The 18,556-nt window shown below is 42.8% G+C and overlaps 1 protein-coding gene across 3 annotated transcripts in view; it reads right to left on the minus strand.

Annotated features, from left to right (window-relative positions):
• The window catches only part of Gbf1 (golgi brefeldin A resistant guanine nucleotide exchange factor 1), a 170,638-nt gene that overhangs the window by 28,427 nt on the left and 123,655 nt on the right, over positions 1-18,556 (minus strand). For all 3 annotated transcript variants that reach the window (XM_045142358.1, XM_045142357.1, XM_045142356.1), the window contains exons 4-12: positions 16,318-16,449; positions 12,548-12,666; positions 10,186-10,294; positions 9,462-9,522; positions 7,586-7,640; positions 3,195-3,342; positions 2,582-2,805; positions 1,935-2,100; positions 245-456 (exon numbers count right to left, since the gene is read on the minus strand). In XM_045142358.1, coding sequence (XP_044998293.1) covers positions 245-456; positions 1,935-2,100; positions 2,582-2,805; positions 3,195-3,342; positions 7,586-7,640; positions 9,462-9,522; positions 10,186-10,294; positions 12,548-12,666; positions 16,318-16,449 — 1,226 coding nt within the window. The remainder of the gene's footprint in view (positions 1-244; positions 457-1,934; positions 2,101-2,581; positions 2,806-3,194; positions 3,343-7,585; positions 7,641-9,461; positions 9,523-10,185; positions 10,295-12,547; positions 12,667-16,317; positions 16,450-18,556) is intronic.

The following is an 18,556-nucleotide window of genomic DNA, read 5'->3' on the forward strand; positions in this document are numbered from 1 at the left end:
AAGTGCTAGGATTATAGGGATGAACCACCATGCCAGTATTTCTGAGGGAGCTCTTGATCTAGTCATTCCTTCTCAGAGTCCTTGGAGAACTTTTAGAACCCTTATATTATGACTACTAGCCCACTGGAAGAGAGATATTTTCCTGGGACCTATAATCTTTGCACCATCAGCCAAACCTCCCTGTGTTTTCCTGACCCCAGAACCCTGAAAAACAACCAAGGTTCTGTGAACAATGTGGTCTTACCTGGAAAAGGTGGCGGCACATCTCATCCTTGATGAGGCCCAAGAGGGCCTGGCACTGGGCTATAGGAGCTGACTCAAGAGCCACTGTCAATAAGTGCAGTCCCATGTGGATCATCACCTCAGAGTTATGGCGATCATGTGGATTGGTAAGAGAGATAAGGAAGCGGAAGAGCTCACGGATGCAGGGAAGACCATAGGGAACCAAAGCTGTGCCTGGGAAGGTGAAAGGAGAGGAGGACTACTAAGAAAAAATATAACCTGCCAGCTGCTAGCTAGGACTAGCCTGTTCTGTTTTTTTTGTTGTTGTTTTGAGGTAGGGTCTTACTCTAGTCAAGGCTGATCTGAAATTCACTATGTAGTCTCAGGGTGGCCTCAAACTCACAGCAATCCTTCTACATCTGCCTCCAAGTGCTGGGATTAAAGGCGTGCACCACCACGCCCAGCCTAAACCTACTCTGTTTTACCCATAGCAACTTCAGAAAAATAATTCTTTATAAGGAAAAGGATCCACTACCCACATGTACCAGGGAAGTGGCAAAAGTAGCCCTACTTATTGGATGGAATTATAATCAAGAATGAGGGCCTGGGAAGATGACTCAGTGGCTAAAGATGTTTCCTTACGAACCCTGGTACTCCAGGTTTGATTCCCCAATACCCAAGTAAGGCCAGCACACAAAGCTGTGCATATGTCTGGTGTTTGTTTGCAGAGGCAAGAGGCCCTGCCACTCTTTCCATAAACAAATAAATAAATAAGCAAGTATTTTTAAAAACAATCTTTCCTTTCTGTTAAAAGTTATAAGCTTGGCCAGGAGTGGAGGCACACACCTTTAATCCCAGCACTTGGGAGGCAGAGGTAGGACAGCTATGAGTTGGAGAGCAACCTGGGCCACATATGAATTCCAGGTCAGCCTGGACTAGAGCGAGACCCAACCTCAAAAAAAAGGGGAGGGGACTGGAGATATGGCTTAGTAGTTAAGGTGCTTGCCAGCGAAGACAAAGGGCCCAGGAAAGATGCCCCAGTACCCATGTAAGCCAGATGCACAAAGTGGCGCATATGTCTGGAGTTCATCTGCAATGGCTGGAGGCCCTGGTATGCCCATTTTCTCCCTTCCTCGAACCTCCCACCCTCTCCTTGCAAATCAAATAAATAAAAATATTTTTAGGGCTGGAGAGATGGCTTAGCGGTTAAGCGCTTGCCTGTGAAGCCTAAGGACCCCGGTTCGAGTCTTGATTCTCTAGGACCCACGTTAGCCATATGCACAAGGAGGCGCACGCGTCTGGAGTTCGTTTGCGGTGGCTGGAGGCCCTGGAGTGCCCATTCTCATTCTCTCTCTCTCTCTCTCTCTCTCTCTCTCTCTCTCTCTCTCTCTCTCTGCCTTTCTCTCTGTGTCTGTCACTCTCAAATAAATAAATAATGAACCAAAAAACTTAAAAAATATATTTTAAAAAAAGTTCTAAGCTTCCTATTATTCTCTTTCACTTCCTATAGCTCACCAAAGTCTCTCTGTATATAACTTAGGGAAAGGTGCCATCTATGTCAATAGTTCTATGGCTTAATTCCATTTCCTGCCTAGAAAATGGCCGCAATTAGGACTCTTAGGTAGTAGTTACCTTAGTCTAAGCTGGTCTAGACTCAAGCTTAGAGGCTAGAACAGGGGAGGAGCATGGGCAGAGCCTTCCAGAGTACCCACCTTCTTTCTGGGAAGACTGGGTGAAGCGCACACCCCGAGGATTGACATAATCCATCTCATGGACAGAGGCAGAGTCAGAGTGGTCAGCAGGAGATGTGCATTCCTCTAATACCTCAGGGATGGATTCTACTGAAGCTGACTGGGCCCTTTCTTCATGGGCCCCTTCCTGTTATGACCAGCAGCAATCAGATATAGGAATAAGGATGAGACAAGAGCAACTCAGAACTTATTTCCCAGAAATACCTGTCTTTCAAGCTGATTTCAATGGTTTATGAATCAACGCAAGATGGTTCAGAGCATAAGTAGGATGACCAGAAAACGTCCTAAGGCACCACTGAATGTAGTGACTAGAACCTCAGAGATGTAGAGACCCTCATAGGCTTAGGATTTAGATTATTACCATCCAGTAAAAGCCATGGCCACCTCCCTTCCTTCTGGCAGGTACTAACTATTTGTAAAATCTGAGAACTCGTACATGCTCCTTTCACAGTAAATCATGCTATAGGTTTTACGGGAAGCAAAAGTAACTTTAGGAAATGTGGGGAGAACCTCCACCATACCCCAACCTTCTTTTGACTTAATGCCTGGAAACAAGACCCAAAAGACCGAGTTAATTTTCACAGTGGAAGAGTGAATCAAAGTCAGACCTGGGAGTCAAACTGATCAGAAACCCCTAGCTCATTGCTCCCAGGATCCGCAGCTGTGCTTTCCCTTGGAGAACCAGCTTGTTCCAGGTCAGTAAGATCCTCTTTGGAGGTGGTCTGGGAGGAAAATTCTAGGCCACTGTCTGTAGATGGGCTGACCACTGCAGAGGCAGCTTCTGAACTTGCAGAGGAGACAGATGTGGGCACATCAATGAAGGGCATGCCACCTGACAAGAGAAGTAAGTAAAACCTGAAGGAGAAGAGAGACTCTGTGGGCAAAAGTTACCCTCCATGGTATCACAGAGTCTCTGCTTTCTCAGACTGTATGCTCATTTATGATGTCTACAGAGTAGTGAGAGTCCCTCTGGAGGGAGAACAACCTTAAGTCATGGAAAAGTTGTTAAATAGTCACAGTTTTGTTTATCTGAAGTTTTTCTTTGTGTGTGTGTGAGAGAGAGAGAGAGACAGAGAAAGGGGGGGGGGAAGGGAGGGAGGGGAAGGGGAGGGAGGGAGACAGTAAAGCCCCCTCAGCTGGGTGGCATTCCATTTCAAATCTCTGAGAAAGAAAGGACCTTTTTTGTCTATTCTAATCAGAAGAGCAGTCCAGAGAATTTACCAGTAAGGTTAGAAGTTAAGGCAGTTCCATTTGAGGCAGGCAGATCTGAACCTGGCATGACTTTGGTCATATGACGTGGAGGCCGAGGAGATCTCTTCTGTTTCTTCCATTTGGATGAATCACTCATGCCTCCTGCTCTCATTTTCAGCTGGAAATATTCCACATTAGCATTCAAACTAAGATATTATCTCTAGAAGTATCTCTTCTCTTAGCCCTGGTCTCTAGAAAACAGTTTTATAGTCCACATCTGTGCCAAAGCAAGAATCTAGACCTAGGTCCTAAACCATCACACCACTTCCCTATGCCTCTAACCTGTTTTCTGTTATTTGCCACTTTTTGGAGTGGCATAGTAACTTCTTTGTAGATGGTAACATTTTGCTTTTGTATTGATGATCATTGATATAGCCAGCTGTTACAATTTTTGCTCTATTTCCCTGGGTTCTAGTTGTTACATTAAAAAGGTAACACTGATTCCTGTATATGATGCACAGCCCTTTTGCAGAGACATAAAGGCAGGGACTCTTTGCTCAGAGCCTCAAATGTACAAGCCTATGGACTCCTGAGCTTTCTTTCTATACTATTCTGCAAAGCAATCTCCTATTCCTAATTCTTGTGGGACTCTGAGAACCCACTCCTTCCTGTCCAGACTTGTAGCTTTCTTACTCTACATGGATTAGGCCTAGACCATAAATACATAAATCCTTCTGCTCTGGAACGTCTGCATAAATTGGTCAAATATTAATTCCTTAGAGTTAGGAAGGGGTAAGATCCTAGTTTTACTTGTGGAGTTAAAGATGGAGTTAAGTCATGCTGCTGGGCCCAATTCTGGTATGCTAATGGGACCTCCTGTTTACACTATTGCTCTTCCTAGATGCAGTTTTCCCCCCACATCCATTTATTCATTTTTATTTATGTTTAATGCTGCAAAATATTTGTGCATCATTATGGCTAGATGCAATTTAATTTATTTATACTTTTTGAGATGGGGGCTCATGTATCCCAGGCTGTCCTCAAACTTGCTATATAGCTGAGGATGGTCTTGAACTTCTGATCTTCCTTCAGTTTATATTGTGCTAGGTATTGAACCCAGTGCTTTGCATATGCTAAGCAAGAACTCTACCAACTGAATTGTATCCCCAGCCACTCTAGATGCAACTTGAAAGGATCTATTCAATTCCTTCTGGTATTTGGAGATAGGATCCTTTCTTCAAGCTTCTCCAATCTCAGAGCCTCAACAGGCTTTGATCTCTTTCTTAAAAACCACCTAACTTGGGCTAGAGAGATAGCAGTTAAGACCCTTGTCTAAGAAGCCTAAGGACCCATGTTTGATTTTCCAGAACCCATGTAAGCCAGATGTACATGTTGGTGTGTACATCTGGAGTTCGTTTGCAGTAGCTAGAGGCCCTGGTGTGCCCATTCTCTCTCTCATAAATAAATAAATAAATAAAAAATAAAACATTTTAAAAATACACATAATTTTCCAGGGGTGGTGAGGCCCTCCTTTAACCCCAGCACTTGGGAGGCAGAGGCAGGAGGATCCCTGTGAGTCCGAGGTCAGCCTGAGACTACAGAGGGGGTTTCCAGGTCAGCCTGGACTATAGTATTGACAAAACAAACAAACAAACAAAAAAAAAACCACAACAAAAAAACCTCCGCCCTACGTAAGTCTTCCTTCTCTACCCACTTTCCAATACAGGAGAGAGGCCCAAAAGCTGAGGCTTTTCCCTCCTTTAACATAGTAAGCTTCACAATGTTTCACACTTCTTGTCCCTCTGTCTCCAAAATGCCTGCAGTCATCTGCCTAGAACTGAGCTTTTGTGGCTAAACAGGATCTAAAAGTATAGTATCTCCAGGAACCAGTGGAGCTCAACGCGATCAAGTTCATGATAAAGAATGATCTGGGAAGAGTGGATCAAACATATAAAGGGGCAAGAAGCCCAAGAGAACTATAAGGGAAAATAAAGACCTCCTGACTTTACTGGTCTTTGTCTCTGAACTCCAGAGTACTGACAAATTTATCTACTTTTATGAAAAACAAACAAACAAACAAACAAACAAAAAAAAAAAACCACTTCAAGAGTCTCTAATTTCAGTTCTACATCCACTGAGAATGACAGTCACCGATATCCCTTTTTCACAAGGATCAATCCTTCCTTTTTCCTGTTTTCCTCTCTATCTTCTTCTGCAAAGCTAGCTCCAACCAGGTCATTTTAGTGAGTATTCTTGGCTTCTGACTGGTGTAGGGCTGAGAGGCAGCCAGTTTTTGTAAGTATCTCATCTTTTACAAAGGATAGCTATGTCCACTGTCCTAATGTTCTAAGACAGGTAGGCAGATGTTTGTTCATGGAACCCTATATCACCTTATCTGCACAGTTCTATATTCCAAAGGATATTAACAATTTTACAAAAACAGAGCAGGCCCTAGGTTAATAGTTATGTTGGCTAGTGACTACAATGTCAAACTACGCAAACACACAAAGGAAACTTGACAGTGAGTTCAAACAGGAAACAAACTCATGGGATATCTAGCTACTATAACATACATGTAGTTTTTTTTTTTTTTTTTTAATTTTTCAAGGTAGGGTCTCATTCTAGCCCAGGCTGACCTAGAACTCACTCTGTAGCCTCAGACTGGCCTTGAACTCATGATGATCCTACTACCTCAGCTTCTCCAGTGCTGGCATTAAAGGCATGAACCACCACATCTAGCCACATGCACTGTTATTTTTATCATCAATGACCTAGACGTCCACAACCACACTGACATACACACTCTTGTGATGGATAAGCTATACATCCTCTACCCCTTCCTTTCTAAGGCAGGGATATGGGAATTATGGGGATTAAGATAATCTTTTTTTGTTTTTGTTTTTTTGAAGTAGGGTATCACTCCGGCCCAGGCTGACCTGAAATTCACTATGGAGTCTCAGGGTGGCCTTGAACTCACAGCGATCCTTCTACCTCTGCCTCCCAAGTGCTGGGATGAAAGGCGTGTGCCACCATACCCAGCTTTATTTTGTTTTTATTTGAGAGAGAATTGGTGTACTAGGGCGTCAGCCACTGAAATCGAACCCCAGAAGCTTGTGTCACCTAGTGTGCATGTGAGACCCTGTGCTGTGTCTAGCTAACGTGGAATCTGGAGAGTAGGACATGGGTCCTTAGGCTTTGCAAGCAAGCACCTTAACTGCTAAGCCATCTCTCCAGCCCCTAGCCAGGTATTTAGATTGACGTAAGATCTCTATACCGGCCCTGAGATGGTGACATGGTAGAAGGGGAAGGGTCTTCCTTGGAAATCTCTGTAGTTTCCCTAGAAAGGGTATATCTTAAGCTTTTCACAAGATGACAGCAGGAGTTAGGCTCTCTAGGTTTACTATGTGATATTCAAAACTTCCTTCTACCTCTAGGTAACCAGAGATCCCAGGAGAATTCCCAACACTGCAAAGATACAAACACATGCAACTCTCCAAAGTCAAGCTGTGTTATTAGAAAGGGCTAAGTTGTACTCAAACAGTAGAAATGGGACCCAGTGTGTGTGTGTGTGTGTGTGTGTGTGTGTGTGTGTGTGTGTGTATGCCATTTAAAGAAATAAAAAGGGGAAAGGAGAGGGAGAGAGACCTTGAGATTCTTAAAGAGTAGTACCCTCTCTAACTGGTTCAGGGCTTTGGTCTGCTCCCCACTACTTAGCTCCAGTTTGTTGAGGAGACATGGAGAAATCTGTGAAAGACAGGCAAATGCACAATTTAAACAGGATGAAATCAAATCAGACACACGCCAACAGGGCATAGGGCAGGACTGGAAATGGATGGTAGGGAACAGGTCAGGTCAGGTGCATGCACCATATAGCCAAGGGTCATTTCTATAGGTAGAATTAGATCAGAGGCCTATGAAGTCTAGGGCTTCAGTTAAAAATGGAAACAGGCCATCCTTCTGACCACCATTCTTTTCCTAGCACTTTTGAGATTCCTTTGACCTACATTTCAGCTTGAATTATTTCTTCAATAGATACTAGAACAAACATGAACCAAGTCATATTCAGCATTCAGGGTTGGATTATGGGGCACAACCTCTCCTACCAGCTGACAAGGCTGAGCCATGAGGGGATGGTCAGACTTTTATCTTTGTCAATATGCAGCTTCAGCCCAGCCTGATGGATCTTACCCAGTTTCCATGAAGGATTGGTTCACTAGTTTATGTGGTAGTTCAATGACAAGCCAAATAGGAAAGGCTGGGAAGGAGAGATACATGGGAGAAACTATATTGCTCACTAAAGGAGTGACAGCTATTTCTAGATTCCAAATAGACCTATCTAGACAAAAGAGTATCCCATAGCACCAAAGTTTGGAGATTAAGGAGGTTTAGACAGGGATAGCAGAACAACTTTTAGATCCTACCTTCTTCATGTTGGTTCCAACATAACTTTTGGGTTCTTCTTTAAACTGAGGTAACCTAGAAGATAGAGAGTACCATGGGCTATTATTAGGATAACAACAAATACCCCCCAGGTCAGCCAGCTACAGGTGCCTTGGGCCAGAATATTCTTGGTCTCTCTCTTGCTCGCTATTTTTTAGGGTGGCCTTGAACTCATGGCAATCCTCCTATCTCTGCCTCCCAAGTGTTGGGATTAAAGGTGTGCACCACCACACCCAGCTTATCTATCTTTTTAAAAAAGTATTTTTATTTATTTGTTTGCAAGCAGAGAGAGAGAGATGGAGAGACAGATAGAAAGACTGGATGCACCAGGATCTCTAGCTGCTGCAAATGGACTTAGATGCATTTGCCACTTTATGCATCTGGCTTTATGTGGTCACTAGGGAATCAAACTCAGGTCGTTAGGCTTTGCAAGTAAGTGTCTTAACCACTAAACTATCTCTTTAAGGTCCCCTGCTCCTTTATTTGAGGGAGGGTCTTGCTCTAGAGCCCAGGTTGACCTGGAATTCACGATGGAGTCTCAGGCTGGCCTCAAATCATGATGATTTGCCTACTTCTGCTAAGATTAAACGTGTGCACCACTATGCCAGGCCCTGGTCTCTTATTCTTATGAAAAACTAGTCATAAGGCTGCAGAGATGGCTTAGTGGTTGAAGCGCTTGCCTGCAAAGCCTAAGGGCCCATGTTCAACTCTCCAGATCTCATGTAAGCCAGACCCACAAAAGTGAGGCAAGCACAAGGGTGCACATGCATACTAGGTGGCACAAGTGTCTGGAGTTTGATTTCAGTGGCTGAGGCCCTTGTGTGCCAATTTTCTCTCTCTCTCTCTAAAATACTATTTAAAAAATCTAGTTAGAGAAACAGGCTAATTTTATCCTTTTAGAGGCTCATCAAAGAGCCATAGAAATAGATAAGGCACTTCCTGGGGTGAGATGAATAACTACCCTTTGAGTATGGAGGCTCTTTCTCCCTTGAAAAGTACTGCTGAAAGCTAAGAAATGGAGAGGTAATATATTAAACCCCCAAGATACTAAGCATACAGCAAGACATAAAAATACAGGTCTGGGGGCTAGAGAAATGGCTCAACAGTTAAACCAGGTCTATGTTTTTAAAACAAAAAATTTGGGCCCATAGAGAAAGAAACTTTACAGCAGGGTCCACAGGCAGTCTTGCGTGTAGATAATAGAAACTATTATCTACTGTCTGAAAACATACAAACAAATCTCTTGGGGAGGTTTAAAAACCATTGCTTTAGTTCTTCTCAAGGTGAGTCTATTGAAAGAAAGTGTAGGAAATAGGCAGTTAGGTCTAGTACAAAAAGGGCCTCTTAGGCTAGAGGCTAAGGGGCCTCTACAAGGGAACTAAAACATTATGTCTGGGACTGAGGGGTTTTCTAGGACATGGAACTTTACATGATAAAATTAGGACAGTTCCAGGCAATCAAAGAAGAGCAAGTCAGTTCTCAAAACTGTTGGTCATCCTAGTCTTCATCTTCCACAGAAAACAGGTTGAGCTCTTGGAGCTCAAAAACCTATTCCAGGCCACCTTTAGTTTGGAATCCTTTCTCTGCTCCCCTATCTTGACGCTACCTTCACAGAAACAGACACAAGTTTGGGAACCAGACACTCAATAACCCTGTGTCTCCCCTTGAGGCCACAGCAGCTCCCTCCTCCTTCTCCCTTGCTTAGTAACCCTGGACCCACAGAACTACCCCCATCCATAATCCCAGTGGCTTCTAATGTGGCTATGGGGTTAGCCAAGTCCCTAAAGTGGCTGTGTGGAAGCAGGCAGACTCAGGAGGCCTGGGTAGCCAGGCAGAAGCAAACAGCAGCAGGTTTACCTTGTGAAGAGCAGCTGGACCATGTCTACGAGAGTGTGCTCTGCGGATTTTCTCAATAACTCTGCACAGGCAAAAACAAATAACACAGGTGTCATTACTTGCCGTACTATTATCAGGAGACTTCTCACAGCAGATTCCCCTCCAAACTGTGTTTACTAAGGATTATGCCAAACTTATTAAAACCAGCTCTAGTTCAACCTGGTAGCCATAACTTTACTGGGCAAGTAGGTGGCACTACTGAGTCAGGAAAAAAGGCAGCACAATAGATGGGTTCTTTGAGGTTATCAACTATTATTAATCTTAGAAACCTCAAGGGAGGAGATCTTGTCCTAGAACTGATTTAGTTTAAGATTCATCCTCCCCAGCACTCGGGAGGCAGAGGTAGGAGGATCACTGAGAGTTCAAGGCCACCCTGAGACTACAGAGTGAATTCCAGGTTGGCCTGGGCTAGAGTGAGACCCTATCTTGAAAAAAATAAAATAAAATAAAATAAAATAAAATAAAATAAAAAGATTCATCCTCATTCATGCCTGGCAAAATGGGATGAAGTCTGTTCTAGCTAGTCTAGCACAGACACTTCTAGATCTCTAATCCTTCCCAAGGTAGATAATGGAAAAAAAACCCCCAAGTTTTCCATCTCTCTGGGGTTCAAAGACAGAATCCTGTATACATACTCAGACATTGGCCCCAGGCATGGTGAAAGAGCTAGTATTGAAGCACCTACCACTGAGCCTCATTTCAAAACAGATCCGGAAGCAAGATTGCATAATTTCGCATACTGATTCATTAGTTAGGTGGGTACCAACTGGGGTTAACAAGAGAGTCCGGAGAACCTGCAAGGAAGAAAGAGGAGACACTGATTAACAAAGCAGTCTGGGACTGGAGAGAGACATCTCAGCAGTTAAGATGCTTGCCTGCAGAGCCTGATGACCATGGTTTGATTCCCCAGTACCCACATAAAGCCAGATGCATAATGGCACATGCATCTGGAGTTTATTTGCAGCAGCTGCAGGCCCTCTCTCCATCTTTCTTTTTTCTCTCTGCCTGCAAATAAAAACAAAATAAAACAGAAATAAAAAGAAAAAAAAAAAGCGATCTGGGTGATTAAGTTTACCTGTAGGCTGAAAATGAGTCTAGTGAGTGCAGACACAGTGTGCCATAACACTTTTATGGAGGTCAGAGGACAACTTTCTGGCCCACCTCATTCGAGGCAGGGTTTCTTTCTCTCTGCTCTGCTGCTGTTCATTTTGCTGCACTCACTAACAGCCTCCAGGTAATTCTGTTTTTGCCTCCAATCTCAGTGTCAGGGTGCTGAGATTACAGAAGCCCATCATAACTTCTGGTATTTTACACATGATCTGAGGACAGTCTTGTTATTCAGGCTTGAGCAGCCAGTTTTTTTATCCACTGGGCCATCTTTCCAGCCCTTTAGTTATTTTTATTTATTTATTTGAGAGCAACAAAGAGAGAGATAAAGGAAGATAGATAGATAGAGATAGAGAGAGACAGAGAAAGAGAGAGAGAATGGGTGCTCCAGGGCCTCTAGCCGCTGCAAAAGAACTCCAGACAAGTGCGCCCCCTTGGGCATCTGGCTAACGTGGGTCCTGGGGAATCGAGCTTTGAACTGGAGTCCTTAGGCTTCACAGGCAAGCACTTAACTGCTAAGCCACCTCTCCAGCCCTACTTATTTTGTTAGCATTTTTTAATTTTTGTTTGTTTTTCTTTATTTATTTGAGAGTGACAGAGAAAGAGGCAGAGAGAGAGAGAGGGAGAGAGAGAGAGAATGGACACGCCAGGGCCTCTAGATGCATGCGCCACCTTACGTAGGTCCTAGGAATCAAGCCTCGAACCTGGGTCCTTAGGCTTCACAGGCAAGTGCTAAACCACTAAGCTATCTCTCCAGCCCCTTATTTTATTTTAAAATGGTGCTGGAGAAATGCCTTAATGGTTAAGGTGCCTGCCTATAAAGCCAAAGGACCAAGGTTTGATTCCCTAGGACCTATGCAAGCCAGATGCACAAGGGGGCACATGCATCTGGAGTTTGTTTGCAGTGGCTGGAGGCCCTGGCGCACCCATTCTCTCTCTCCCTCCCTGCCTATTTCTCTCTCTCAAATAAAGAAAAATAAAAAAATATTTAAATAAATAAAAAAATTAAAACTGTAAAATGGTGCTGAAATTGAACCCAGGGCCTCACACATGCCAGGAAATTACTCTACTAAACTACATCCTCACACCTGTTGTTTTTTTCAAGATAAGGTCATGCCATATATATACATCCCAAGGTGGACTAGAGCTTGTGATCCTCCTGCCTCATCCTCCCAAATATTGAGATTACAAGTGTGTATAATCCCACCTGATTTCAATGGTAGCACATGCCTTTAATCCCAACACTTGGGAGGCAGAAGTAGGAAGATCACCGTGAGTTTGAGGGCAGCCTGAGACTACATATTGAATTACAGGTCAGCCTAGGCTAGTGAGACCCTACCTTGAAAAACCAATTAATTAAAGCTGGATGTGGTGGTGCTGGCCTTTTATTCCAGTAGGCTGAACTAGGAGGACCACCTTGAGTTGGAGGCCAACCTGGAACTATGGAGTTCCAGGTTAGTCTAGGCTACAGTGAGACCATGCCTCAAAAAAATTAAATCACAGTATATTGGCTATATATGTAGAAGCTGTCAATAGATAGTTAAAAAATTATTTAAAAATATTCAGGTTGGTTTAAGGGGATAGTGGAGACTCCCATGAACTTGACTTGGGAAATGTTTCTTCACTCTGTACAACCCTGACATAGTTCTCCAGTCATTTCGGCTCTAGCCCATAAGCCCAGCAAATGGATGACACACATACAATATACCAGAGGCACACGTGTATTAAGGGGCTCTGGTATTTAATATCAATTCATTTAAAGCTCTTAATTATTTTCCTTAAAAAAGCTTTTACTTTGGGTACCTGAGCTGCTTGTTTGGAAACAAAATCAGCCTCTAAGCCCCAGTGGAGTCAAAACATAACTTGAAGTTGATGGCAGACTCGGGTAAGCAGAGCCAGCATTTTGGCCATTAGACTAATTGCTCTTCCCTCTTGCTTACCTGAAGGATTTTCATCAGGACAACTTCATCGCTGGCAGGATCTGTGCCTACAAAACGAGCGTGGGTGACAGCATCTGCCATGTTCTCCATGCCCTCTGCTGTGCCCTCATGAGTGGGATCTGCTTCAGCAAAAAGGAACAGATGAAATGATGTGGAGAGGAGAAGAAAAAGAAACATGCCTATCAATAACTGCTTTGAAAGACTTCTGCCTTCTTTCCAGTCCCCTAACACATGGGCTCCTTAAGCCATCTAAGAATTTCTGCCCATAATTCTGCACAGCTCTGCATGTATCAAAATTACTTGGAGTGTTGCTTGCAAAGCCTGACAGCCCAGATTGATCCCTCAGTATCCACACAGAACCAGATGCAAAAAATGGCAGAAGCATCTGGAGTTCAATTACAGTGGCAAGAGGCCCTGGTATGTGCCCATTCTTTCTCTCCCTATCTCAATTAAATAAAGAAAAAAATTTTTTTTCCTCAAGGTAGGGTTTCACTCTAGTCCAGGATGTCCTGGAATTCACTATTGCGGTCTCTGGGTGGACTTAAACTCACAGCCTACCTCTGCCTCCCAAGTGCTGGGATTAAAGGCGTGTGCCACCACACCCGGCTAAAGAAAAAAAAAATTTTTTTCACACCCTTTAATCCCAGCATCTAAAGAAAAGTTTTTATGGCCAGGTGTGGTGGCACACGCCTTTATCTTAGCACATGGGAAGCAGAGGTAGGAGATCACTGTGAGTTCAAGGTCAGCCTGAGACTACATAGTATATGTCTCTTCTAATAATGCCTTGTTAAGGATTATTCAAATTCTGTTGAAAAGTCAGGCATGCCTTTAATAATAACAATTTAATAATAAAGGCACATGCCTTTAATAAGAGCACTTAGGAGGCTGAAATAGGAGGAATGCTGTTTAAGGCCAGCTTTGTGCTACAGAGTGAGTTCCAGGTCAGCCTGGGCTAGAGTGAGACCCTATCTTGAAAAAACAAAAATAAATAAACTGTTGAACTCTTTGTATTCTTATCCCTTGAGCTTGAACAAAGTAACAAAGTTCATTTTTCAAAAAAGGAAAGAAATAGTGGTAGGTCTTTAAAACCATAGGCAAGGCCTGCCAGAAAACTGTGGCAGTCAGCATAAATCATGGTCTGAAAGAAGTGTGAGACCAAACCAAAGGCCAATAATATAATCACAGAGGCCTGGGGTTGCAGGACTGAGAGGTGAGTGGGTGGGGTTTCTTCTTGGAGGGTAGCCTAAACAAAGGCTTGTTTGGCTTGAGCTCACTTAGTAGATTTTGTCTCCCATAAGACCCTCTTCCTCAGAACTGCTTCTTTTCTAGCACTTTCGCTTTCTGGCTTTTACATACACCTTCCTCTTCATTTTCTCATGCCACCACCCCCAGCATTCTTCTTTCCCACCACAGGAAACTCCACTGACCAGTTGGCCAGAGGTCTCCAATGACCAGCTTGTCTGCCAAGTCCAAGGAAAGAGGAAGAGATGAGAGCAAAGACACAGAAGGGCAGCTGCTGGAGGCTATAAAGAGACATGACCTGCAGATGGTGCTCAGGTTAAGGCTGGAAGTGACTGGGCCTGATTTATGTTAGGGAAAGTTAGAAGCTGGGCCTAGGGTGCTCGGAGAGGCTAATGTACCTACTCAGAACCTGCCTGGCTCTTGCTCAGGTTCCTGAATGCTTTTTATTTTTAAATAGTTTATTTATTTATTTGAGAGAGAAAGAAAGAGGCAGACACAGAGAGAATGAATATGGGCACACCAGGCCCTCCTGCCATTGTAAACCAACTCCAGACACATGGGCCACTTTTACTCATGGTCATTCTCCTACCTCTGCCTCTCAAGTGCTGGGACTGAGGGCATGCGCCACCACACCTGGTCTCACATAGACCACTTTGTGCATCTGGCTTTACCTGAGTACCGGAGAATCAAACCTGGACTGTTAGGCTTTGCAAACAAGTGCCTTTAACCCCTGAGCCAACTCAGTAGCCCCTTGAATGCTTTTAACTTAGCAAATTCTACTTTCTAGAAAAAAGGTTTTCTTGCCCTGTACTGAAGGTCATTTGCTTTTGGCTAGCTAGAGCTTCGTCTTTCATTGCATCCCTACTTAAGAAACGAGCAAACAAACAAAACAAAATTCTAATGCATGTTTTCTATGCTCTTTATCCTACATGGGTTAGATTAGGAAAAAAGTAACAACTAATTAAAAAAAGGAATCCAAAAAAAAATTCAGTGTGTTTATAGGGGTACAGTTTAGTGGAACAGCATATTTGTGAAGTCCTGGGTTCAATCCCAACTACTGAAAAAAAAAATCAGAGATCAATTTTAGATTGGGTGAAATATTTGACTTAGATTGTGAACAAAGCTTTAAAACACTATAATAAGAGAGTGGGTTATTATCTCTACTACACAAAAACTTTTTTTTTTTTTTGAGGTAGGGTCTTGCTTTAGCCAAGGATGACCTGGACTATGCAGTCTGAGAGTGGCCTCAAAGTCACAGTGAACCTCCTACCTCTGCCTCCATGCCCACCCAAGACCTAGTCTTAAAACGGAGTGGACCTGGTGTGGTGGCACACGCCTCTAATCCAGCACTCAGGAGGCAGAGACAGGAGGATCACTCTGAGTTCTAGGCTAGCCTGGAGCTACAGACTGAGTTTCAGGTTAACCTGGGCTACAGTGAGACCCTACCTTGGGAAAAAAAAAAGTGAAATAAAATAGGGCTAGAGATATGGCTCAGCAGTTAAAGGCACTTATTTGCAAACCCAGACAACCCAGGTTCAACTCCCCAGTACCCATATAAAGCTAGATGCACAAAGTGGCACATACATCAGGAATTCGTTTGCAGTGGCAAGAAGCCCTGGTGCACCCACATTCACTCTCTGTCTGCTTTTGCCTGTCTCTCTCAAGTAAGTAAGTAAGTATGTGTGTGTGTGTGTGTGTATGTATGTATGTGTGTGTGTGTGTGTGTGTGTATGTGTTTATATATATACATATATATATATGTATGTGTGTATATATATATATATATATATATATATATATATATATATATATATATTCTAGAAGTGATTCGCTCTGAAGATACAACTGGTCCTATCACTGGCCTGGCGCTCACCTCTGTCAACAAGTTTCTTTCCTATGCACATATATATATATATATATATATATATATATATATATATATATATATATAATTTTTCCGAGGTAGGGTCTCTAGCTCCTACCTCTGCCTCCCAAGTGCTGGGATTAAAGGTGTGCACCAACACACCCAGCATAAAATATATTTTAAAATAAAATAGAAAGGGGCAGGAAGTTATTACTTCATATTTATATATTCAGAAAAAGATACAGAATGGTTTAAACAAAACAGTTAAGACTATTTTCGTAAGGAAGAGGTTGAAGCACTGAGAGGGACACTTTTCTTTCAGACATCTCATTATTTGTCTTCTTACAGTGAACGTACATTATATTTGAAAAAGTAATCTGAAAAGCAAGGCAAATGAACCTCCAAAAGTATCATACCCTAACTCTACCAAATGTAGGTAATCAAAATTCTCGGACAACCTCTTCTCCCTCCCTCTTCCATGCACCAACCCAGGCAATTAGTAGGAACAACCAGTAACAAGCCTATTTCTCTTTCTCCACTAGAAGGAAATGGATGGCTGAGGAAAATTTTCTCAGCATCACCAGCCTCTTGCTTAAGGCCTGAACAACTCCACAGAGGTAGGAAATGAAGTGGTGTAGCCATCCAACAAAATCTAAGCTCTTACCTATGAGTGCGTAGGAAAGAAACTTGTTGACAGAGGTGAGCGCCAGGCCAGTGATAGGACCAGTTGTATCTTCAGAGCGAATCACTTCTAGAAATGGACGAAGGAATACATTTGGCTCAATTTCTGAGAGTTCTGCAAGGAAAACAAATAAAAACCAGTCATTGAACAGATACCATCTAATAAAATCTAAACAAAAAGGTCATTTTTGTTTGTGGAGTAAGGCTTGAGGTCTTCATGGCTGGGTCAATCTGTTTTCCTGAATTAACAATAGTTACTTTATATAGCCAAATATTATGAGTTAATTTTCTATGTTCATTTCATCCTCCTCCTCCTCAGTGATACACAGGGAAGTTTATCTTTCTAACAGTTAATATAGCCAAAGGAATTTCAGGGTGAGTTTCTATCTTTATTTCTTTGCTGTTAAGGTCAAGGTCACTTCACTTAGAAATGTGTAGCACAGCCCAGAAGGGTGAGAGGAAATCTCGTTTATAGTCTCTTGCTAAAAAATAAGCCCAAAATAAACAAAAGGCTAAGCAGCCCTCTATTCATAGAGGAAGTCTGTAATCTTGGAAGGTTCTCACCACTCTCAATCAGCTTCCTTCTTCCCTTGAGAATATAAAAAGCTAACTGTTCTGAGATGAAGGACCACCAAACTTTATTTAACGGAGGCTAAGATATATGATTACTTTCAAATCATAAATCAATAAGCAGAGCTGGGATCTACATGGTCACAAAACATGCCAAACCATATATCTATCCCAACTTTCTTTTAAAAGTTTTTTTTCAAGTTTAAGGTCTTACTCTAGCCTAGGCTAACCTGGAACTTACTCTGTAGTCCCAGGCTGGCCTTTAACTCACAGCAATTCTCTCCTACCTCTGCCTCCCTAGACTGCTAGATTTAATGGCTTTAATATCAAGCTGAAAAGACAGAATTACTTTATTATGAAGTTGTTATTAATTCTACACTGGATTGTAATGCAACTTTACTTAAAAAATTCTGCTTGGGAGCTGGAGAGATGGCTTAGCAGTTAAGGCGCTTGCTTCTAGATCCTTAGGGCCCATGTTTGATCCCCAGTACCCATGTAAGCAAGATGCACAGGGTGGTGCATGTGTATGGAGTTCGTTTGCAGTGGCTGGAAGCCCTGAAACACCCATTCTCTCTCTCAATGTCCCTTTCATTCTTTCTCTCTAAATAAATGAAATATAAAAAATTCAGCTACTGTATTATATTAAGTGCACAGTTGGGATAAAATTAGAGATAAGTAGGCAGATACTGGTGGTGGTAGAACTCAAGTTAGCCACACTTAATCCCCTTCCGTCCCCAGGTAGAACTGTACTGTAGCCCAGGCTGGCCTCCAATTCAGAGAGCTCCTCTGTCTCCCTAGTGCTTGAATTAAAGGTGTGCAGCACCATGCCCAGCCAGGGCTAACTTTTGTTCCTTAATCTATGGAGCCTTTTAGGTTGTATATTCAAATCCAGCTGTTTTGAAAGTTTCTCTGGGCAACCTTCAGAAGAAGTAAAATGTGACTTTCTAGGGCACCACTGCTCCCATGAACTTTGTTTGCTATCACTTCATAGACATTTCTTTAGAAGCAGCAGTAGTAAATGGTTAGAGAACTTGTCTTAGTCCAGTTGTGTCCAACCTGAGGCCCATGGGCCATTATGCATCCTAGGATAGTGTTGAATGTGGCCCAAAATATTTACAGATAGGCTGGGTGTGGTGGCTCACACCTTTAATCCCAGCACTTGGGAGGCAGAGGAAGGAGGATTGCTGTGAATTCAAGTCTCACTCTCTGAGATTACGAGTGAATTCCAGGTTAGCCTAGGCTAGAGTGAGACCCTACCTTGAAAAACAAAACAAAAAGTTATAGATGACAATTTCAAAAGGATGGAGCCCTTTGTGATAGGTTATATTCACTGTCAATTTGACAGGGCCTAGAATCATGTGTGAGAGATTATCTAGATTAGGTCACTTGAGATGGAAAGATTCATCTTTACTGTGGGTGGCAACATTTCATGATCTGCGGTCCTGGAATGTGTAAAAAACAGAACTGTCTGAGCACTGGCATTCTGCTTCCTTACTGTGGGTTGCACATGGCCCGCTATGTTTTAAGCTCCTGCCACCATGCCTTCCCTGCCATGATGGACAGTAACTTGAAACTGTAAGCTAAAATTTATTTATTATGCTTTCTCCCATTCTCTCTCATAAATAAATAAATAAATAAATTAAAATGTAACA

This window comes from Jaculus jaculus, chromosome 1 (genome assembly GCF_020740685.1).
Source record: "Jaculus jaculus isolate mJacJac1 chromosome 1, mJacJac1.mat.Y.cur, whole genome shotgun sequence".
Classification (NCBI taxonomy): domain Eukaryota; kingdom Metazoa; phylum Chordata; class Mammalia; order Rodentia; family Dipodidae; genus Jaculus; species Jaculus jaculus.